This window comes from Simochromis diagramma, unplaced genomic scaffold, assembly GCF_900408965.1.
Source record: "Simochromis diagramma unplaced genomic scaffold, fSimDia1.1 OVJJ01000377.1, whole genome shotgun sequence".
NCBI lineage: Eukaryota > Metazoa > Chordata > Actinopteri > Cichliformes > Cichlidae > Simochromis > Simochromis diagramma.
In genome coordinates, this window is record NW_024387037.1 from 821,110 (window position 1) to 840,073 (window position 18,964).

The 18,964-nt window shown below is 47.5% G+C and overlaps 1 protein-coding gene across 7 annotated transcripts in view; it reads right to left on the reverse strand.

Annotated features, from left to right (window-relative positions):
* Positions 1-18,964, reverse strand: part of arrb1 (arrestin, beta 1) — a 46,612-nt gene that overhangs the window by 21,171 nt on the left and 6,477 nt on the right. For 3 of the 7 annotated variants that reach the window (XM_040043299.1, XM_040043301.1, XM_040043304.1), the window contains 12 exons: positions 16,370-16,443; positions 15,606-15,857; positions 14,816-14,917; positions 14,386-14,475; positions 13,878-13,931; positions 13,451-13,791; positions 13,293-13,363; positions 13,144-13,215; positions 12,495-12,618; positions 12,304-12,409; positions 11,670-11,822; positions 11,544-11,591 (listed from right to left, as the gene is read on the reverse strand). In XM_040043299.1, the coding sequence (XP_039899233.1) occupies positions 11,544-11,591; positions 11,670-11,822; positions 12,304-12,409; positions 12,495-12,618; positions 13,144-13,215; positions 13,293-13,363; positions 13,451-13,791; positions 13,878-13,931; positions 14,386-14,475; positions 14,816-14,917; positions 15,606-15,857; positions 16,370-16,443 (1,487 nt within the window). Of the gene's footprint in view, positions 1-294; positions 1,131-11,543; positions 11,592-11,669; positions 11,823-12,303; positions 12,410-12,494; positions 12,619-13,143; positions 13,216-13,292; positions 13,364-13,450; positions 13,792-13,877; positions 13,932-14,385; positions 14,476-14,815; positions 14,918-15,605; positions 15,858-16,369; positions 16,444-18,964 lie in introns of those variants that run through there. The other 4 variants (XM_040043303.1, XM_040043302.1, XM_040043300.1 and 1 more) reach the window with 4 other exon arrangements.

Below are 18,964 nucleotides of genomic sequence, written 5' to 3' on the forward strand. Positions count from 1 at the left end.
CAAGTACTGGCAGTGATATATTTCTCTGGTAATCTTGTTTCTTTCACAAAGATGGGTTTCCCCCCATGTTTCCTGTGTGTCTGACTGTCAAAATAAAAGACAGAAAAGCCCCAGGCAAACACAGCAAACCTGTCAGTGCCATCGAGACGTCACAGTCCTCGAGGTTCGGACACAACGTTATGTAACGTTACAGCAACACACACACACACACACACACCTCCTAACGGATCGATCTGTGTGACACACACACACATTTATCAGGGTGCATTACTGCACACACCCATTAAATCTTACCTTGTTCCTTTATCTCCCATCCCGACGATGTCGACAGCAGCCGGGCGGAGAGATGATGGAGGAGGATGGAGGGATGCCGTCACCGTGGAAACTGAGGGCAGGATATCTCTCTCTCTCTCTTTCTCTCTCGCTCTTTCTCACTCAGGAAGCCGTTGTCATGCCATCAGAGTCTCCTCAGCAGGAGGAAAAACCTCCATCTGAGCTGCGACTGAACGAAGGACTGACTGAATCCACCACTCTGCCCCTCCTCCTCTTTAACTCGCCTCCTTCCTTCCTCTCAGCGCCTGGCATGCTCTCCCCCCTCTCTCTTCTGTCAGACTCATTAGCAGTAAAACATGTTAAAACAGGAGACACCCAGAGGACAGATTATATTTCTGTCTGACAGGAGCATCACACTGACAGCTGGACTCTGACCTCCACCCTCCTTACATCTGTCCTTCATTAAATAAATATTTATTTCCTCTAAATTCGGACACTTTCCAGGCTTGAATGTTTACAGCCCGAGGAAGGAAACGAAGAAAGTCGCTGTCGTTCTTTTTATGAACATTCACTGCCAGCTGCGCATCACTGCGTTTAATCCAACCCTCAGTACTGACTTTTAAGCATGTTTACATCTCGTCATTAGTGACTTCTTACAACCAGTCGCCCCCTGCTGGACATTTAGTGCAAGAGTTTAGGCAGTGTCGTACTCGGGTTCAGTCACATCAGTGTGAAGCAGTTCAGGTTTCTCTCTCATCATGCTTTATGGGCTCGCACCACACGCCCCTGCGTGAGGCCCACTGTTTTTATTTGTTCACATTAATGTGGCCATTAGTCTTTACGTACAGCACTGACACTTTATAGGGAGTGCAGAATTATTAGGCAAGTTGTATTTTTGAGGAATAATTTTATTATTGAACAACAACCATGTTCTCAATGAACCCAAAAAACTCATTAATATCAAAGCTGAATGTTTTTGGAAGTAGTTTTTAGTTTGTTTTTAGTTTTAGCTATTTTAGGGGGATATCTGTGTGTGCAGGTGACTATTACTGTGCATAATTATTAGGCAACTCAACAAAAAACAAATATATACCCATTTCAATCATTTATTTTTACCAGTGACACCAATATAACATCTCCACATTCACAAATATACATTTCTGACATTCAAAAACAAAACAAAAACAAATCAGCGACCAATATAGCCACCTTTCTTTGCAAGGACACTCAAAAGCCTGCCATCCATGGATTCTGTCAGTGTTTTGATCTGTTCACCATCAACATTGCGTGCAGCAGCAACCACAGCCTCCCAGACACTGTTCAGAGAGGTGTACTGTTTTCCCTCCTTGTAAATCTCACATTTGATGATGGACCACAGGTTCTCAATGGGGTTCAGATCAGGTGAACAAGGAGGCCATGTCATTAGTTTTTCTTCTTTTATACCCTTTCTTGCCAGCCACGCTGTGGAGTACTTGGACGCGTGTGATGGAGCATTGTCCTGCATGAAAATCATGTTTTTCTTGAAGGATGCAGACTTCTTCCTGTACCACTGCTTGAAGAAGGTGTCTTCCAGAAACTGGCAGTAGGACTGGGAGTTGAGCTTGACTCCATCCTCAACCCGAAAAGGCCCCACAAGCTCATCTTTGATGATACCAGCCCAAACCAGTACTCCACCTCCACCTTGCTGGCGTCTGAGTCGGACTGGAGCTCTCTGCCCTTTACCAATCCAGCCACGGGCCCATCCATCTGGCCCATCAAGACTCACTCTCATTTCATCAGTCCATAAAACCTTAGAAAAACCAGTCTTGAGATATTTCTTGGCCCAGTCTTGACGTTTCAGCTTGTGTGTCTTGTTCAGTGGTGGTCGTCTTTCAGCCTTTCTTACCTTGGCCATGTCTCTGAGTATTGCACACCTTGTGCTTTTGGGCACTCCAGTGATGTTGCAGCTCTGAAATATGGCCAAACTGGTGGCAAGTGGCATCTTGGCAGCTGCACGCTTGACTTTTCTCAGTTCATGGGCAGTTATTTGGCGCCTTGGTTTTTCCACACGCTTCTTGCGACCCTGTTGACTATTTTGAATGAAACGCTTGATTGTTCGATGATCACGCTTCAGAAGCTTTGCAGTTTTGAGACTGCTGCATCCCTCTGCAAGATATCTCACTATTTTTGACTTTTCTGAGCCTGTCAAGTTCTTCTTTTGACCCATTTTGCCAAAGGAAAGGACGTTGCCTAATAATTATGCACACCTGATATAGGGTGTTGATGTCATTAGACCACACCCCTTCTCATTACAGAGATGCACATCACCTAATATGCTTAATTGGTAGTAGGCTTTCGAGCCTATACAGCTTGGAGTAAGACAACATGCATGAAGAGGATGATGTGGACAAAATACTCATTTGCCTAATAATTCTGCACTCCCTGTATATTTGCGTCCTGCAGTTCCCCATCTCATGCTGCTGCTCTTAAATCGCGAGTGATGGAAGTTTTTAGTTTGTCCAGAAGGGGAAGGGCGTCTGTTTCAGGGGCCTCGGGATCTGGTCTGAGGATTTCATGGGTCCAGCTTTCCTTGGGGTGGTTCACAACTGAGCACATAAGCAAAGCTGTTGAATTAGCCATCGATTGACATCCTTAGCCTCACCTGTGACTGAAGCTATGGGTACTCAGACCTAGTTTCAAAGAGCAGAGGTAACCCCAAGGTAGTATTAGACACCGTTAGTGATATAGTTGCTCCTGCTCCACCTGCTGTCCCAATTTCATTGAATGAAGATTGTGAAAACTTTCTTTCTTTGTTGAAAAAGTCAGCAATGTTAGGAACAATATATCTCCTTCTGTGTCTCTTGTCTGCTCCAACCCCACCTAGTCCTGTTATTTTAGAAAGGTTTTAACCTGTGTCCTTACCTAAACTGGTCAAATTAGGTCATTCGATTAAAAAGCGTCCTCCTGCTCTCCTGATATTTTACCTGGATCTTTGTTTACGCAAAAGAAAACACTGGGATCTAAAATGAAGATAACACTGTATATGTTGTTTTTTACCTTTATGCTTTGTGTGAACAACTAAGGTGTGTTGCTTATGAAATCCATGAAGTGCTACAGAGAAAATTACATTTTATTTATGTAATGAACACATTTTGAACTCTTAAAGAAATATAACAAAAGGAAAGCTGAACTAAAATGATCCAGCAAACAAAAACTGCTGTGAGCCGCCAGCCTTATATCGTCTTTGGGCTTTTGGAGCCTTGACCTGACTGTTAAACAAATAATTGGAAAAAAGCTCTATGCTGCTAAAAGATGAAAAATAGATATTTACAAAATTCTGTCTAAATATGTATTTTACCTGGTTAATGTGTGCGGCGGGGCATGGTCTGCACCCGCAATCACGCCTTGCCGCCTTAAAGTCTGTGCTCTCTCTGCTGTTGTGTGTCGGGCTGTGAGCTGCAAAGCTACAGCCGGCTGTGTGCGCACAGCAACCATGTGTGAAAAGCGTGTTCATGGAAACATCGTCGGGTCTGTCGTGATATGTTTACAACGGGACTTCTGCTCATGAAGCTCTGCTCACAGAGTCTGCAAATCGGGGCTGTACGAAGTCACTTTCATCTTTACGCAGGACTGTAAGCTGTCGTCTGTGAGGCGTGAGCGGTGTTTGTTTTTAACATAGTTCACGGTGGAGCTGCTGACATAATGTGGATCTGAAGATCCATAATTTACCTACCTGGGGTTGAAAGTCTCGGTAAATGCAGGCGGTACACCGGCTTCCACGAGTGTGACGCTTATTTTGACCGATGAAGAAATAATAGAAAATATAAGTGTATTTTTATATTTCAATATCACAATAATCTAACAATTTAGAACTACACGTTAAAAGTCTCTTAAAAAGCCCACTGACAGAGACAGGGTCAGAAACCAGATTGCCAGATAGGGCCGCCACAAACGATTATTCTGATAGTCGACTAGTCACCAATTATTTTTGCGATTAGTCGACTAATCACATCATTGTTGGAAACTGAGCTGGGCCGCGCTATGAATTCTGGGACACAGCTTCTTCTTCTTCTGGGTTTAACGGCAGCTGGCATCCTTGTACATGCAGTGCTGCCATCTTCTGTTTCAGTCCGTTATTACACTCTTAAATCCTACTACTTATTCCTGCGTCTTTTGTGATCTTACAAATCTTCAAACGACGCGTCGACTATTAAATCAGTCGTCGACAATTTTGATGGTCGATGTAATCGTGGCAGCCCTAATGTCAGACTGGTCTTTAACTTGTGAAATTGTGCGAGAGCTGGCTCTACGTTTCAGTTGGTGTGCCAGAAGTCTACTTGGCTTTTCACCATGCTCGTAGTAGGTAGCACGGGATCGAATCAAAAGACGTTCCGCGTCAGCTGTTGTGAGGAGATCGTGTTCAGTCTGTAAATCCTGTCATTGCTTCAATAACATCTGTGATGTGCTGACGGCGACGGTCTGCAAAGGCCGCACGAGCTCGGGCTGTCTTGGCGGTACAGGCGGGGAAAACGGAGATGGTCATATTGTTCACCTTAATCCGCTGAAGATCCCTTGCCCTCGACAGGATTTTAACACAGTCAGTGTAGTAGTGCAGCCTCGCTACAATGAGACGGGGCCACTCAGCTGTTTCAGGCTTGGGGCCAGAGTACAAAACAAAACAGAACAGAACTGCTAAGCTTCTCTGCTTATTATAGACCAAGCTGCTCTGGATGGATACAGCATTCTGGATAAATTCAGTCTGGTTTTCGCAGAGTTCACACTCCTGAAACTGCACTTCTTAAAACCTCCAGCGACATCTTGATGAGATGTGATGCAGGAGAATGTCTTGCTGATGTTGGACCTGACCTCTGCCTTTCATACTGTTGACCATCACATTTTGTTAGATAGGCTGAGACACTGGGTGGGAATATCAGGGTCTGCTTTGGACTGGTTCGAATCTTATTTGCATGAACGATCCTTCTCTGTGGCTACCTCTAACCACAGTTCTTCTTCTACTTCTCTTGTCTATGGTGCACCACAAGGTTCTGTGTTGGGACCTTTGTTGTTTTTGTTGTATTTACTTCCTCTTCAGCACTTACTCAGCACTTTTAAAGACATTTCGTATCACTGCTATGCAGATGATATTCAGTTATATATCTCCTTTAAGCCCCAAGATGTTTCCAAGCTACAGTTTTTGCATAGGTGCATAGACTCCATCAGAGTTCGGATGGCTGATAATTTTCTTCAGCTTTATGAGGAGAAAACTGAAGTCCTCGTTTGTGCTCCCGATAAGTTTGTGCCTAGGGTTTTGGAAAATTTAGGTCCCCTTGCTTCATCCATCAACCTTGGTGTAACTTTTGACTCAGCTCTGACTTTGGACGCTCATGGTAAATCTCTTGTCAGCTCCTGTTTTTATCACTTGAGAAACATTGCGGCCTTGAGTCCCGTTGTGTCGTGCTCTGAACTGGCACGACATGCTTTTGTTTCATCTCGTCTGGACTATTGTAATTCTTTGTTCACTTGTTTATGTAAATCCTCCTTGGAACATCTGCAGGGTGTTCAGAGCTGCTGCAAAGCTTCTGACCAAGTCCTCCCATGCCACACCCCTGTTGATCCAGCTGCACTGGCTCCCTATTAAATTCAGAATCCACTTTAATATTATGACTCTGACATTCAGGGCTCTGCGTGGACAAGCACCAACATATGTGGACTTTTACATCCATACATTCCCAGCAGGTCCCTGAGGTCATGTGATCAGGGCTTGCTGGTTGTCCAACACACGAGGCTGAAAACAAAAGGAGACCGAGCTTTGGTAACTGTGGCCCCCAGACTGTGAGATCTGTGGACTCAGTGGTCTCTTTTAAAAACAGCTTTAAACTCATCTTTTTAAACCTGCTTTTGGTTGATTTTGTCTTCATGTTTTAGCTTCTGTGATTTTATCTTGAAAGGTGCTATATAAATAAACATTTACTTACTTTTATTTTACTCTGTTCAGGTGAAGACCCTAAAATAGTACAGAGAAAACCTAAAAAAAAAAATCAGACAGACCACTAAGAGCAAGCACTCGGTGACAGTGGGAAGGAAAAAACCCTTTTTAACAGGAAACCTCCAGCAGCACCAGGCTCATCTACTGTGACCGGCTGGCTGTGAGGGGAGGAAGACGGGTACAAGTGAGCATCATCTGAAGATGTCTGTGCTTAGAGAGGCTGAGGAGCGCAGTCGTTGGAGAGTCTCAAAACGGTGGTTCAGCCACCAGGATGCCTGCTCAATCCCTCAAAGATGAGCTTTTTCATGTCCAACAGACGGGTGGAGGACAGAGGAGTGATGGATGGAGTTTGAGCTGAAAACACCCGATTCGCTCTGTGAGACTAACAGACTCATCTGTTGTTGCCATGACTGACAGAAACCATCCACCTGGTCAAAGTGAGAGGCTTCTGTGAGAAGTGGAGGAAAACAGAAGCTTTCTAACACTTACGTGGCGTGTAGGTCAGCGCTCGGTCAGTCTGGAGGCAGCAGCTGCTTTCTGTTTCCTAATCAATGACCTCAGCGTGAAGCAGCCTGCAGCGCCGAACCTCCTCATCAGCATCATCATCATCATCCCCTTGTCTTTTTAAACTCAGGGACATGACTTCAGACTGTGATTAAAAAAAACGAACAAAGCCTTCAAGCAGAAAGGAGCGAGGAGACGACAGGACGAAGGACGGACGGTTAGAGATCAGCGTTTATTAGAGCTGAGAGCAGAAACAATAATATTAAAAACACTGACAGAACGACATCTGAGACAAAAACACACCTGAGCGCTACATTTACCTGAGCGGCAGCCTCTCGCTGCAGATACAGACGCAGGACAACACAGGTGGACACGTTCTGCTCATTTCCTCCACAGCAGCTTTGCACCACTTACAGTTCAAAATAATCCCTCAGTGACTGCATGCAGCAGCCTTTAACTGTAAATCCACGGCTGAGAGCAAAGAGACTGGAAACACGCCCACCGATCCCAGAGCGGCTGGTTTAGATTCAGGATCAGGAGCAAATGTTCCTGAACGAAAGCTTCTTCTCAGGGGTTCAAAGGTTAAGGCAGTCTGAGGGTGGTGGCCCCTCCCCCTTTAGAAACAACTTTCTTCTGATTGGCTGCCAACAGGTGGGTGGGGCTTCAGTGTCGAGCAGCGGCCCCACTCTGGATGTAAAAGTGGGGACATGAATCTGAGGTGAAAACATCAGTTTAAAACCGTTTCAGATCTTTTATTAACAAATATCAATTTAAGACTTTCTCAGGACCCAAAAGCAGCTGAGACAGGGCGGGGAAAACGTTAACATCTAAAACAGGAGTGTTAGGAGCGTGCGAGTTATTAATCTGTCCGCAACGATAAAAACAAAAACGTCCTACTCGTTCCAGGTAAAAAGAAGTTAGCTTGGTTTCAGCCCGTGAGCCACGGGCTGACATGTGCAGGCCACGGGCTGACGTGTGCACGCCACGGGCTGACATGTGCAGGCGTGACCGATGAGCCGTTCGGCCTCGCTTCGTTTTGGCGTGTCGGCTGTGAAATGGTTCAACGTTTCCCTTTGTTCACACGGGTTTTACACAGAAAAGCTTAAAGCTGGTAGAACGTCCATGTTCTCCTCCCTCGTTAATATTCTTCAGGGTTATCATAGATCACAACAACGTAAGGTCACTTCCCTTTGGTCCAACCAACAAATAGCTTAAAGACTTTTGTCAAACAGCCGTCTGTCCAATCAAAGCTGGATGTGTGACGCGTCTCCATGACAACGTGACCTGGTCGCGGGTTTGCCTCACATGTCACTCCAGAGGACGGCTCGCTTGCTCTTGTCCACGCTGACGAAGTATTCGCCGGACAGAGACCAGGACACGGCGCTGATGGACGAGCTGAAAGAGAGCAGGCTGTTAAAGGGACAGTCGACACTTTCTCTGTGGTTAAACACACGCGGGCTCTCTCAAGGCGCCATCGCAGGCCCTTAAACTTCATGGAGATTTACACACACAGCAACACACAAGTCACTCTGGAGGAGTCTGTGGCCCTGCAGCCTCACACTAGCCTGTCATCAGGAACACTGTAGTCTGTGGATTACGGCAAACACTAAGAGTGAAGCTGAACTAGCAGCATTTGGAGTCCCACAGCGAGCTGAGCTGGAGCCTCTGATCTTTAGGACCCTGCACTGGCAGTGACTGTGCTGATCAGCTGACTCAGGTCTTCGGTGTTACCTGTGTTTGTCGGGTAGCCGGGTCTCCAACTTGCCCGTCGAGACATTCCAGATGTAAACGGCGCCGTCTGCAGAGCCGGCCGCCAAATAGCAGCAGTCTGGACTGAAGAGAGAGAACATCTGGGTGAAACAGCTGTTCTGACGTGAAACTTCCTGCTGCTGTGAGCAATTTGCTCCACGATTCTCTCCGTCTGCAGAGCCGAGAACTCCCAGCTGGGACACCGAAGAGGGATTTACACTTGTCTCACCATTACGCTGCAACCACAAACCCTCTGAACCCTACGCTGTGACCTGATGTGCCCCACAAATGCAACATGCTGCACTGATGCTGCTCGCAACAACCCAGTGTTCAACACAATAGTTTTACCATATGTAAACTGGTTCTTAGACTGGAGGACAGCTGGAAGAGAGTTCAGAGAGACGCCAGCGCCAACTAGTGTTTTGGCAGAGCAGCACAGGTAAATTGCAAATATATCATTGGTCCATTGGCCGTCCGACTGCGGTCTGGAGTGTGGGGCCTCCCTGCTGCTGCGGAGTCAGGGCGGTCTGCTTCTCCCCACCGCAGGGAAAAGGGTAACACCACCTGGGTCTGGGTGCAGTTCCCCCCTCCAGGGGCAAGGGTACCTAGACCCGGTTTGTAGAGTACGCTTGGGGAGTGTGATCGTGTGTACAGCGTCTCTTTATGTCTGTCTCCACGTTGGTTGAGTGTGGAGTGAGTGCATATGAGAGCATGAGGGTGGGAATGGATGTTTGTGTCTGTGTGTGCCTGTATGTCTGTGTCTATATGTCAGGTTGGGTATCAGACGCCACCTCTCTGGGGACATCTCAGGCCCTCCAAGGTTTGGAGGTCTATCTCCCCCCACCACCACTCCCCCTGCCAGTGGCGGACTCCCTCAGGTATCGGTGCGTTGGTGGTTCTTTGTGTCTGGGGATGGGCGTCCAGGTACACACCGGCTCACTCCTTGGCAGCCGCTTATCGGGGCCTGGAGCCTGGGGCTCGCTCGGGCCACTTCGGAGGCGGGGTGCCCCCGGCCTCTCGGCCTGGGGCTCGGTCACTCAGGCACGGCTGGCTGCCGGCGGAGCTCACGGGCGCGTCACTGCAACCCCCCCTGGCTTCTGCTCCGCGGCTGCTGAGTGAGCCCTCATCTGGGACTCTCCTCAGCTCTTTCTGGGACAGTGGCGCGGCTGCCCCTCTGTTGGTCTTCCTTGGTCTCTTGTGTTCTGGGGGCCTCTGGATGTCTGGAGTTTTGATCTCCTCCATACCTGCTTCATGCCCTGGAGGACGGGGCTGTGCCCCCCCACACCCTCTAGCAGATCATTACATGAAGGAACCTTTTAAAAACAAGCGCGTCCATGCTCACAGGTGTGCACACGGGTGATCACACCCACAAACTACACCCTTTTTGGCTCCTACCTCAAAGCACACTGTGTTCTGTTGATCTTATGTGCTGCACAATAATGTTTAATATTTAGTATTTACTGTCATATTCACATATATCATTGTGATGCTGTTTATTATGTTGCTCTTGTTCTTTGCTTGTTTTCTCTTTTCTTCCTCAGCAGGTGATTGATGGATGGATTTTTTGTCTGCTTATTTTGTCGTTTTTTGCCCTTTATCCCCGCCCCTCTTCCCCGCTGTTTTTCTTTCCCCAGTCAAGTCTGTCCCGTGTGGAGCAAGTGAAAATAAAATAAATAAAATAAACAATAAAAGGTGAATCAAATAGACCATTACGGCACAGCTGGGATGGTCTATTTGGTAAAGTAAATCCGTTGGGCATCTTTCTTTGCCTTTAGACAATAATTCTGATGCAAAAGAGCCAAACGGCGGGAAAAAACAAACAAAACATGACAACATTAACAAACTGCTCAGGTCAGGAGAGAGCATCGAGGGCTGCTCCGAGTCGGCGTTCACTAAAGATTTCGACGCGTCGGTGAAAGTTGTGCCGCTGATGCTCAGCACGTGTGTTTTATACTGCTTCACCTTCTGTTGTCATTCCTGCTTTGACGCAGATGTGCATGTGGCCTCGTGCAGATTAAAATGCTGTCAGCGGTTTGCCGCCATGTGGACAGCTGAGTCTGAAGACTTTAGAGACACTGTCAGTCTGGCTCCCGAGAAGCTGAACAAGAGACCCGATGAGAACAGACAGATGTAGGAATCACAGGTACGAAGCCAACAGCAGGCGAGGCTCGGCGTAGTGTAGGCAGAGCAGCTGTGCATGTTGGACTCACATGTGCAGTGATTCTGTCAGGGAGCCGAACAGGCGCAAAGCATCCCTGCCCTGCTGTCGTCATGGAAACAGCAGAAAATCAACCAATCTCCCGATCTCATCTCTCCCCGTCTCCAGCTCGCCCTATTTTTATCTCTCTGGCCCAGAAACAGTCCTCTCCATCCGACGATTAAACTTGTGATAATCGATCAGAGCACCGAGCCAAACTCTGCTGGCAGCCCCGCCTCCCCGCTTCCACCCGGACACCGAGGACAGGCACGTGCCGGGCTGACCTGCAGCCGCTACGACGACGTGATGTTAAAGATTTACAGTAAAGAGAGAAACCCAACAACGTGACTCAAACACAAAGACACAAGGAAGGACTGACACTGCGCTCAACAGCAGCCTGCAGTTCCTCTGATGTCCAGCAGAGGCGGCAGTGAGTCAGACAGCAGAAATGTTACAGCCTTTTCCTTCAATAACCCGCCTGTTTATGTAGTATTAAGAACGAAAGTTTGCATTATTAGGGGCGTGGCCTCTGACTGGCAGGTGGAGGGTGACACACCTAACTGCAGCCCCTGAACTGGACCCTGGAACCGCTTCATCTGTAATTCTGACAAAAGCGAGACGTCCCGCAGTCACATGTTCATTTTTCATCGACAGAGGATCTGCACCCAGTGATGGTCACATGTCCTCTCTGTCACTCAGCAGTATCCTTCACTCTCATTGGTAGTTGCTCTGGTCACTCAACTGAAAGTGAGCCTTTTCCTAACTCGGGGCGCGCCCAGTAAGCACGGCTAACAGTTTTCTGCTTCACTGACCCTTGTAGTGCTTGGTTCTGATGTCACTGATCATGTGACTCACCTGATGACGGCTTTGGTGCTGTCGCTGCCACATTTGAACCCGTCGGCTCTGAGACACAAAGAGACAAACGTCAGACAGATGGACAGGAAGTTCGTTTCGGCAGAGCATCACCTCGTCCTGACGTACCTGAAGGTCACACGCTCGTTGCTCCACCTCCTCAGGTCGAACAGTTGGAGACAGTCGTCACGGCAACAGCTGAGCAGCTGGCAGTGGTCAGAACTGAGGTCCAACGAGGTGACTTTTCCCTGAGCAGGAAACACCTGAACGCAGCTCGCCACCCTGAACGTAAAGAAAAGCATTTGATTTAAGAACGGCTTTAAACACGCCTTCATCTCTGACCAGCTGATGGCGCCAAAACTCACGAGAGCAGGTGCAAGCATCAGGGGCTCGTCCCCGAATAATAACTTTTACGCTAAACCGATGATCAGAAACAGAAAACTGGAGAAGATACAAAGGTAAACACGACATCATCCGGTTTCTGATCAACCACGCGCAGTGAGAGCCGATGCTGGCGTGTAAATGGTGGGCAGAGCTGTCAATCACCTGCTGCTTCAGACAGACTTCAGGACACTGAGGGGAGTCTGTGAGCTAAGCTGTTGCTAAGTAACAGACGGAGACGGGATGTCACCCTGGAAACGGCTGGGAGGAGTAAACGAGAGGTGTCTGAATGAAAGGAATCAGATTCTAATGATTCTACTGAAGCGGAGGCGTGGCTCAGCATCAGGTGGTGCACAGGTGTGCTGCGGCGTGGCAGACCAACCTGGAGTCCCACGCTCTGATCTGCCCGTCGTAGTGTCCGCTGATGATGCCGTTCTTAGAGCACACCAGGTCGCTGCAGTACTTCGCCACATTACGCGACTGCAGACCTGCAGGGACACGGTCGGCCTTAAATACACTCCACCTGCAGGGACGCCATGAGCCAATCAGCAGCAAGCACGCACGGTTACTCACAGGCAGCTCGCCGCAGGTCCCACAGTCTGATGGTGCCATCGGCACTTCCTGTCACCACCTGATGGTGGTTGATGCTGCTGAACCTCGCCGCCGTCACCTTCCTGCTGTGACCTGTAAGAGTCACCTACGACACACACACACACACACACACACGCACACACACGCACGCACGCGCACGCACACACACGCACGCACACACACGCACGCACACACACACACGCACACACACACACGCACACACGCACACACACACGCACACACGCACACACGCACACACACGCACACACGCGCACACACGCGCACACACACACGCACACACACGCACACACACACGCACGCACGCACGCACGCACACACGCACACACACACGCACGCACACACGCACACACGCACACACGCGCACACACACACGCACACACACGCGCACACACACACGCACACGCACACGCACACACACGCACACACACACGCACACACACACACACACACACACACAGTTACATTCCAGATCTGCAGAAACACAATTTCAAAATAAAAGCTCATCATTGTAAATTAAAAATCACAGTTTTTTGTGTTCGTGTTCAGAATTTACAAGTTGATGATGTTTCCCGTCATTAATCAGACACACCGGGCGGTGAGTCACCTTTACCTTTGGAACGGAGTCGCCCAGCTGCCACAGCATGGCCGCCTTGCTGTAGGACGCGGCGAGGATCCTGAAGCCCTAAAAACACAAATGCCCACACGAGTGAGAAACACCTCAGTGCTCCATTTACAGGCGAGCTCAGGTGACTTCCTCACCATGGGGTCAAACTCGATGCAGGTGATGCCCTCCGTGCTGCCGTCCAGGGTCCCTCTGTGAGTCAGCAAGCCTGATGACATCAGCAGTGAGGTCACAACCCGTCCTTTAAATCAGCGATAATACAGAAAAACAACGAGCGGGCCTCAGGTGGGTTTACCTGCCCTGACCTCCCACAGTTTGATCACTTTGTCTGTCCCCCCCGTGGCCAGCAGGTCTGAGCTGGAGCTGAACCGCACGGCGTTGATGTCTTGCTCATGGGCATCCTGAAAAAAAACAAAGGAAACATTACAGCGTCGTGTAAACGTCGTACTCCGTGTGAACCAGGCTGAGGTCAGCAGAGAGGCATGCTGGGTAGTGAGAACAGAGGAGTTCTTTGTGTGAGTGCGCGCTACCAGGACTTGCAGAGCTCTGGCCGGGACTCGGGCTGGCACACAGATTCTTACAGGAGAGACGAGATCTTCCTCCTGACTGCAGACCGAGTGGCCCCGCCTCTTCCTGCTTATGTCACACACAGAGTCATTCATTCATTCGCTGAGCCGCTGAATGAATGAACCAAACAAAACATAATGGCGGACACAACTCACTCAAACAGCTCTTTGATGGAGGTCAGGATCCTCGGAGACGTCACCGACGCCGACCTGAGAGAAGAAACAGTTCATCATCTCGTTTAAAGGAGCCGCAGTTACGTTGGTAACCACCCTGCTGAGCACATGTGCACAACATTAACGATAATAGAAATAATTACAATCAATCAATAAAAAGTCAGAATAGTTTTTATTTCAACTCTAAGAGAGAAAATAAAATAAAAACAGAAAATTAATGACCTGCTGCTCAAATTTGATTTCATGATCTTATTGTGAGAAAAGCTCCTGAGATCTGAAGAGGCAGACGAGGTCGTTAGACCCGCTAACTCACCCACCTCATCCTTATCTCTCCACTTCAACACGATTGCTTTGTCGTCTGTTGTTTGTATGTTGCTATGACAACTCAATTTCCCTCCAAGATTAATGACTTGTGTGTAAATGCTCCTGAGGTCGTCAGTGAACTCGTGAAAACTATATAATAAAATAAAACAAAGGCGTGATTGATGACCTCACGAGTCGCATGGGTTTTCGTTCCGTGGACGTGTCCCGTTTCTCGTTCTTTGGAGACGTCGATCTGGAGCTCGGAGCACTTGATGAGCTGAAACACAAACATGTTTTATTCTGACAGTGACAGGAAGTAACAAACTAGTCTATCAATCAATCTTTAGAAGCTTTTAATGGCCAATAAACCAATAAAGTTTCAGCACAACAAAAATGACAGTAAGTGAATGTGATCAAAACTAAAGAAATTATTCTGAATATTATCGTCTCAAAATCTTTAATATTTCAAAACATTCTCGAAATCAAAATTAGACTTTTTTTTCTTAAAATTTGTCAAGGTTTCAAATGTTTATCAATACTTTAAAAAAGTATTTTTAAAATTCTGTTTCAGTGTAAATGTTTATCAAACCCGTGTCGTGCGTTTCATTTATTCTTACTTAGAGAAACCTGAAGAGGGCGATGTAGAGCTCAGGGGATGGACAGCTGACCTGTCTAAGTTGACCTTCGACCTGGCTGCGGCCTGGGTTGCCTCTCGAGCTCTGAAACAAACAAACAAAGAGATGCATGTTTGGATCCACACTGACCCTCCTGCAGGTGCACTGATGAGCAGGTGTGCGCGGTGCATTCAGGTACACCGATAAACAGGTGTGCGCGGTGCATTCAGGTACTCCGATGAACAGGTGTGAGTGGTGCATTCAGGTACACTGATGAACAGGTGTGCGCGGTGCATTCAGGTACACCGATGAACAGGTGTGAGTGGTGCATTCAGGTACACCGATGAACAGGTGTGAGTGGTGCATTCAGGTACTCCGATAAACAGGTGTGAGTGGTGCATTCAGGTACACGATGAACAGGTGTGCGCGGTGCATTCAGGTACACTGATGAACAGGTGTGAGTGGTGCATTCAGGTACACTGATGAACAGGTGTGAGTGGTGCATTCAGGTACACTGATGAACAGGTGTGCGCGGTGCATTCAGGTACTCCGATAAACAGGTGTGAGTGGTGCATTCAGGTACACTGATGAACAGGTGTGCGCGGTGCATTCAGGTACTCCGATAAACAGGTGTGCGCGGTGCATTCAGGTACACTGATGAACAGGTGTGCGCGGTGCATTCAGGTACACTGATGAACAGGTGTGCGCGGTGCATTCAGGTACTCCGATAAACAGGTGTGAGTGGTGCATTCAGGTACTCCGATAAACAGGTGTGAGTGGTGCATTCAGGTACCTGGAGCGGCGTTCGTTGTGGCTGTTCATCCGAGCTGCGGCCTGGTTTTTCCGCTTCATCACCTTGGCCAGCAGTTCTTCCCCTCTGACCGTCTCCTGCCTTAGTTTCGCCTCCGCTGCTCTCTGCTGCTCCAGGAGAGTGTCGTACTCCACCTTCAGCACCGTGTTCTGCCCTTGAACCTGCTCCACCTTTGCCTGCAGCTCCTGATGAGCATCAGACACTCGCGACAGGCAACGCTGCTCCTGCAGCAGCCTGAAGGTGGAGGAAAGAGTAGGTCACACCAGTATGACGTGTCATGGAGATGCACACACAAACACTGGAGGCAAACACCTGAGACTCAATATGTCAAAGTAGAATATGGATGTTTTTCTAAAGTTTACAAGATTTGAAGAACACATTTCAAATAAAAACAAAATAATAAAGAGGTTTGCTGTGTTTTGACAAAAAAAGGATAAAATATATTTAAATGTTTGAATATTAGAATAAAGAATCTGATGTTTTTCTTTTATTAAAAATAATTTCAGATGGTTCAGATATTTGAATTATTGCCAGATGGCGCAGCGCCCCCCGGTGGACGAGCAGCAGAGTCTGATCTAAAGTGCAGTTTGAGCTCAGCTGTGAGTCGATATTTCTACTCAGCGAATGAACAAGGAAAACTAGAACGAGGCTCCTCCTCCTGCTGCTCTCTGACCTCAGCCTGAACTCACCTGCAGCAGGTTTTTACACCTGACTGGTGAGCTGACAGTCTCAGGTGTGTTACTCACCTGGCATGCTGCTCCTCCAGAACGCCGTCTTTGATTTTTATCTGCTGCGTCAGCTCCACCACCTGATAGGCTAACTGGAAGCACAGAAAGGGAGGGAGGGGTCAGAGGTTACTCGTGGTCGTGACTTTTACCTGGATGAGGTTAGCGTCACGCTGTCACATGTCTGATTCTGATCTGACCTCACACAGAGCTTCACGAATCGTATCATTTTGAAAAAGCCTCCTGCGCACACAAAGGTCATGACACTAACATCCCTCTGCTCACTTAGAGAATGTACTTGTTTGTAACTCTGCATAGCTGAGCCTCTGCTGTGTGCTTATGAAGCCAGAGCAGGACCAGCAGCAGCTCTGACCAACGTTCCCTCTAATGTTTCACGTGTCTGAGCGAACACACAAACTCTCTGAGCAACAGCAGACGTGTGCACTGTGGTCACGCCAGCACGAATCCATCCAAGTTACATGTTTATTAAAATAATCACATTACAGCATTTACATGTATGTTAGATGACTTTTAATTAACTGCTTTAGCCCACTTACAATGACAATTTAAACAAATCCTGTTCCTGACCTGTAGCACGTCAACACTACTGGAAGTAAAAATAACTTGAACTCCAATTTTGAAAACAACTTTTTTCTATAAAGCTCTGACTTGTATGATGAGTCTGTGGTCTGAGAGAGAGTCTGTAACTCTGTCTGCAAATACAGTAAATAATGACCAATGTTGGCCAATTAATTATATAGTTACTTTCATCCGTAAATAAAGCCGCGGCCGGCTGAGCTGGTTGTGTCCCTGTGACGCGCCTCCAATAATCCATAATGAGTCGTACTTGTACTTTGCGCATTTATTTTAAGAACAAAACAAAAACAAACATTTGCGCTTTCAATCAATTTACAAATAGCACATGGATTAACTGGTGTGCCAAAAAATGACGGTCAACAGAAAAGTTTGCCCACAAACCACTCACCCAACACCTGCTGCGAACACCGACATCAGGTAAATAGACTGTGACCACACCCACATACCACCACCTGAGACGCAGGTAAAGCTATACACCTGTGCCACCAAAACAAAAAGGAAAAACATAAACATTGACTTTGGCTCTTACATTACTTCTTCAAAAAAGTAACTGAGTCATGCAAACAACAAAGTGTTTTGCAGCTGTTTACCTAAAAATGCAGCCAAGGCGTTTTTTTAAACAAACATTTCAAACTATTTACAGAACAATCAGCTGTTCTGCATCAAATCTGATGCCACACAAATTATTTGTGCCGCTCCAAAAAAATAATTCCTGTCCACTATGAGATGAAGGAGAACAACAGCCTGATACCTGCAGGCCTGACAGCAGCAGATGTGTCACTGCTGTAACACCTGTAACACTCAGCAGGCGCCTCATTGTTCTGACACACACAACAAAACTACTGACTACACTACACACTAACTACACAAGATTTGTGCTGATCTCAAAACACACCGTCACCCCTAAAACTTCCCCTTTCCTAAACAACTACATGCCATGTTGCCATATCATTTTTTGATTGGTCGACATGGTACATTTTCCAGCAATAGGAAAGGTGGGGGGTGGGGTTTGTCTTTGCTCAGAGGCTTTCGAGCGTTTTCCTTATAAAACGCCGTTTTTACCGTTCCTTCCTGCAGTAAATATAAACAGCGACAGTATTCAGGAAGAAAACCAAACATTGCAGATATTTTATCATAACTCTGGTTTTACCTGTTCTATCAACACAGTTTAAAAACTGGTATAAAGTCCACACTTTGTCCGTCAGTTGTTCCGTCTGTCCTGCTCACGTCTCCAATGGTTGTACATGTTGTCATTAACGTGGCTTCACTCCACATCAGCCGCTTTGCTAAAACACCGGCGTCGCACATAAGGACGCTGTCATAGCCTGTCAGCCACGTCGATTAGCTGCGTTTATACGAATGTGAATCGCATCATTGGCTGGACTGTGGGATAAGATGGCATCGTTCTGATCCCATACAGGAGCAGCCAGTCACTGACTCACACTGCAGAACAGGATTGTTAAAGTTTTAATTTTAATTTCAATTCAGGTTCAATTTTTTTTTCTGTGCGCAGTGACCTGCAGCAGTGCGCGATGGCGGACGCGCGCAGCTTAGAGGGAACATTGGTAAATGGCCTGTATTTATATAGCGCTTTACTAGTCCCTAAGGACCCCAAAGCGCTTTACATATCCAGTCATCCACCCATTCACACACACATTCACACACTGGTGATGGCAGCTACATTGTAGCCACAGACGCCCTGGGGCGCACTGACAGAGGCGAGGCTGCCGGACACTGGCGCCACCGGGCCCTCTGACCACCACCAGTAGGCAACGGGTGAAGTGTCTTGCCCAAGGACACAACGACAGACTGTCCGAGCCGGGGCTCGAACCGGCAACCTTCCGATTACAAAGCGAACTCCCAACCTGACTCTGACAGGCGACGTTTCCGGTTCGCCCCTCGTGAACATTTTTATTTTATTTTATTAATCACACAGAAATATAATGTACAACAATTATGCATATAATGGCTGAATTCCAACATATATAAGATAGATAATGAACAGGAAGTACAAACAAC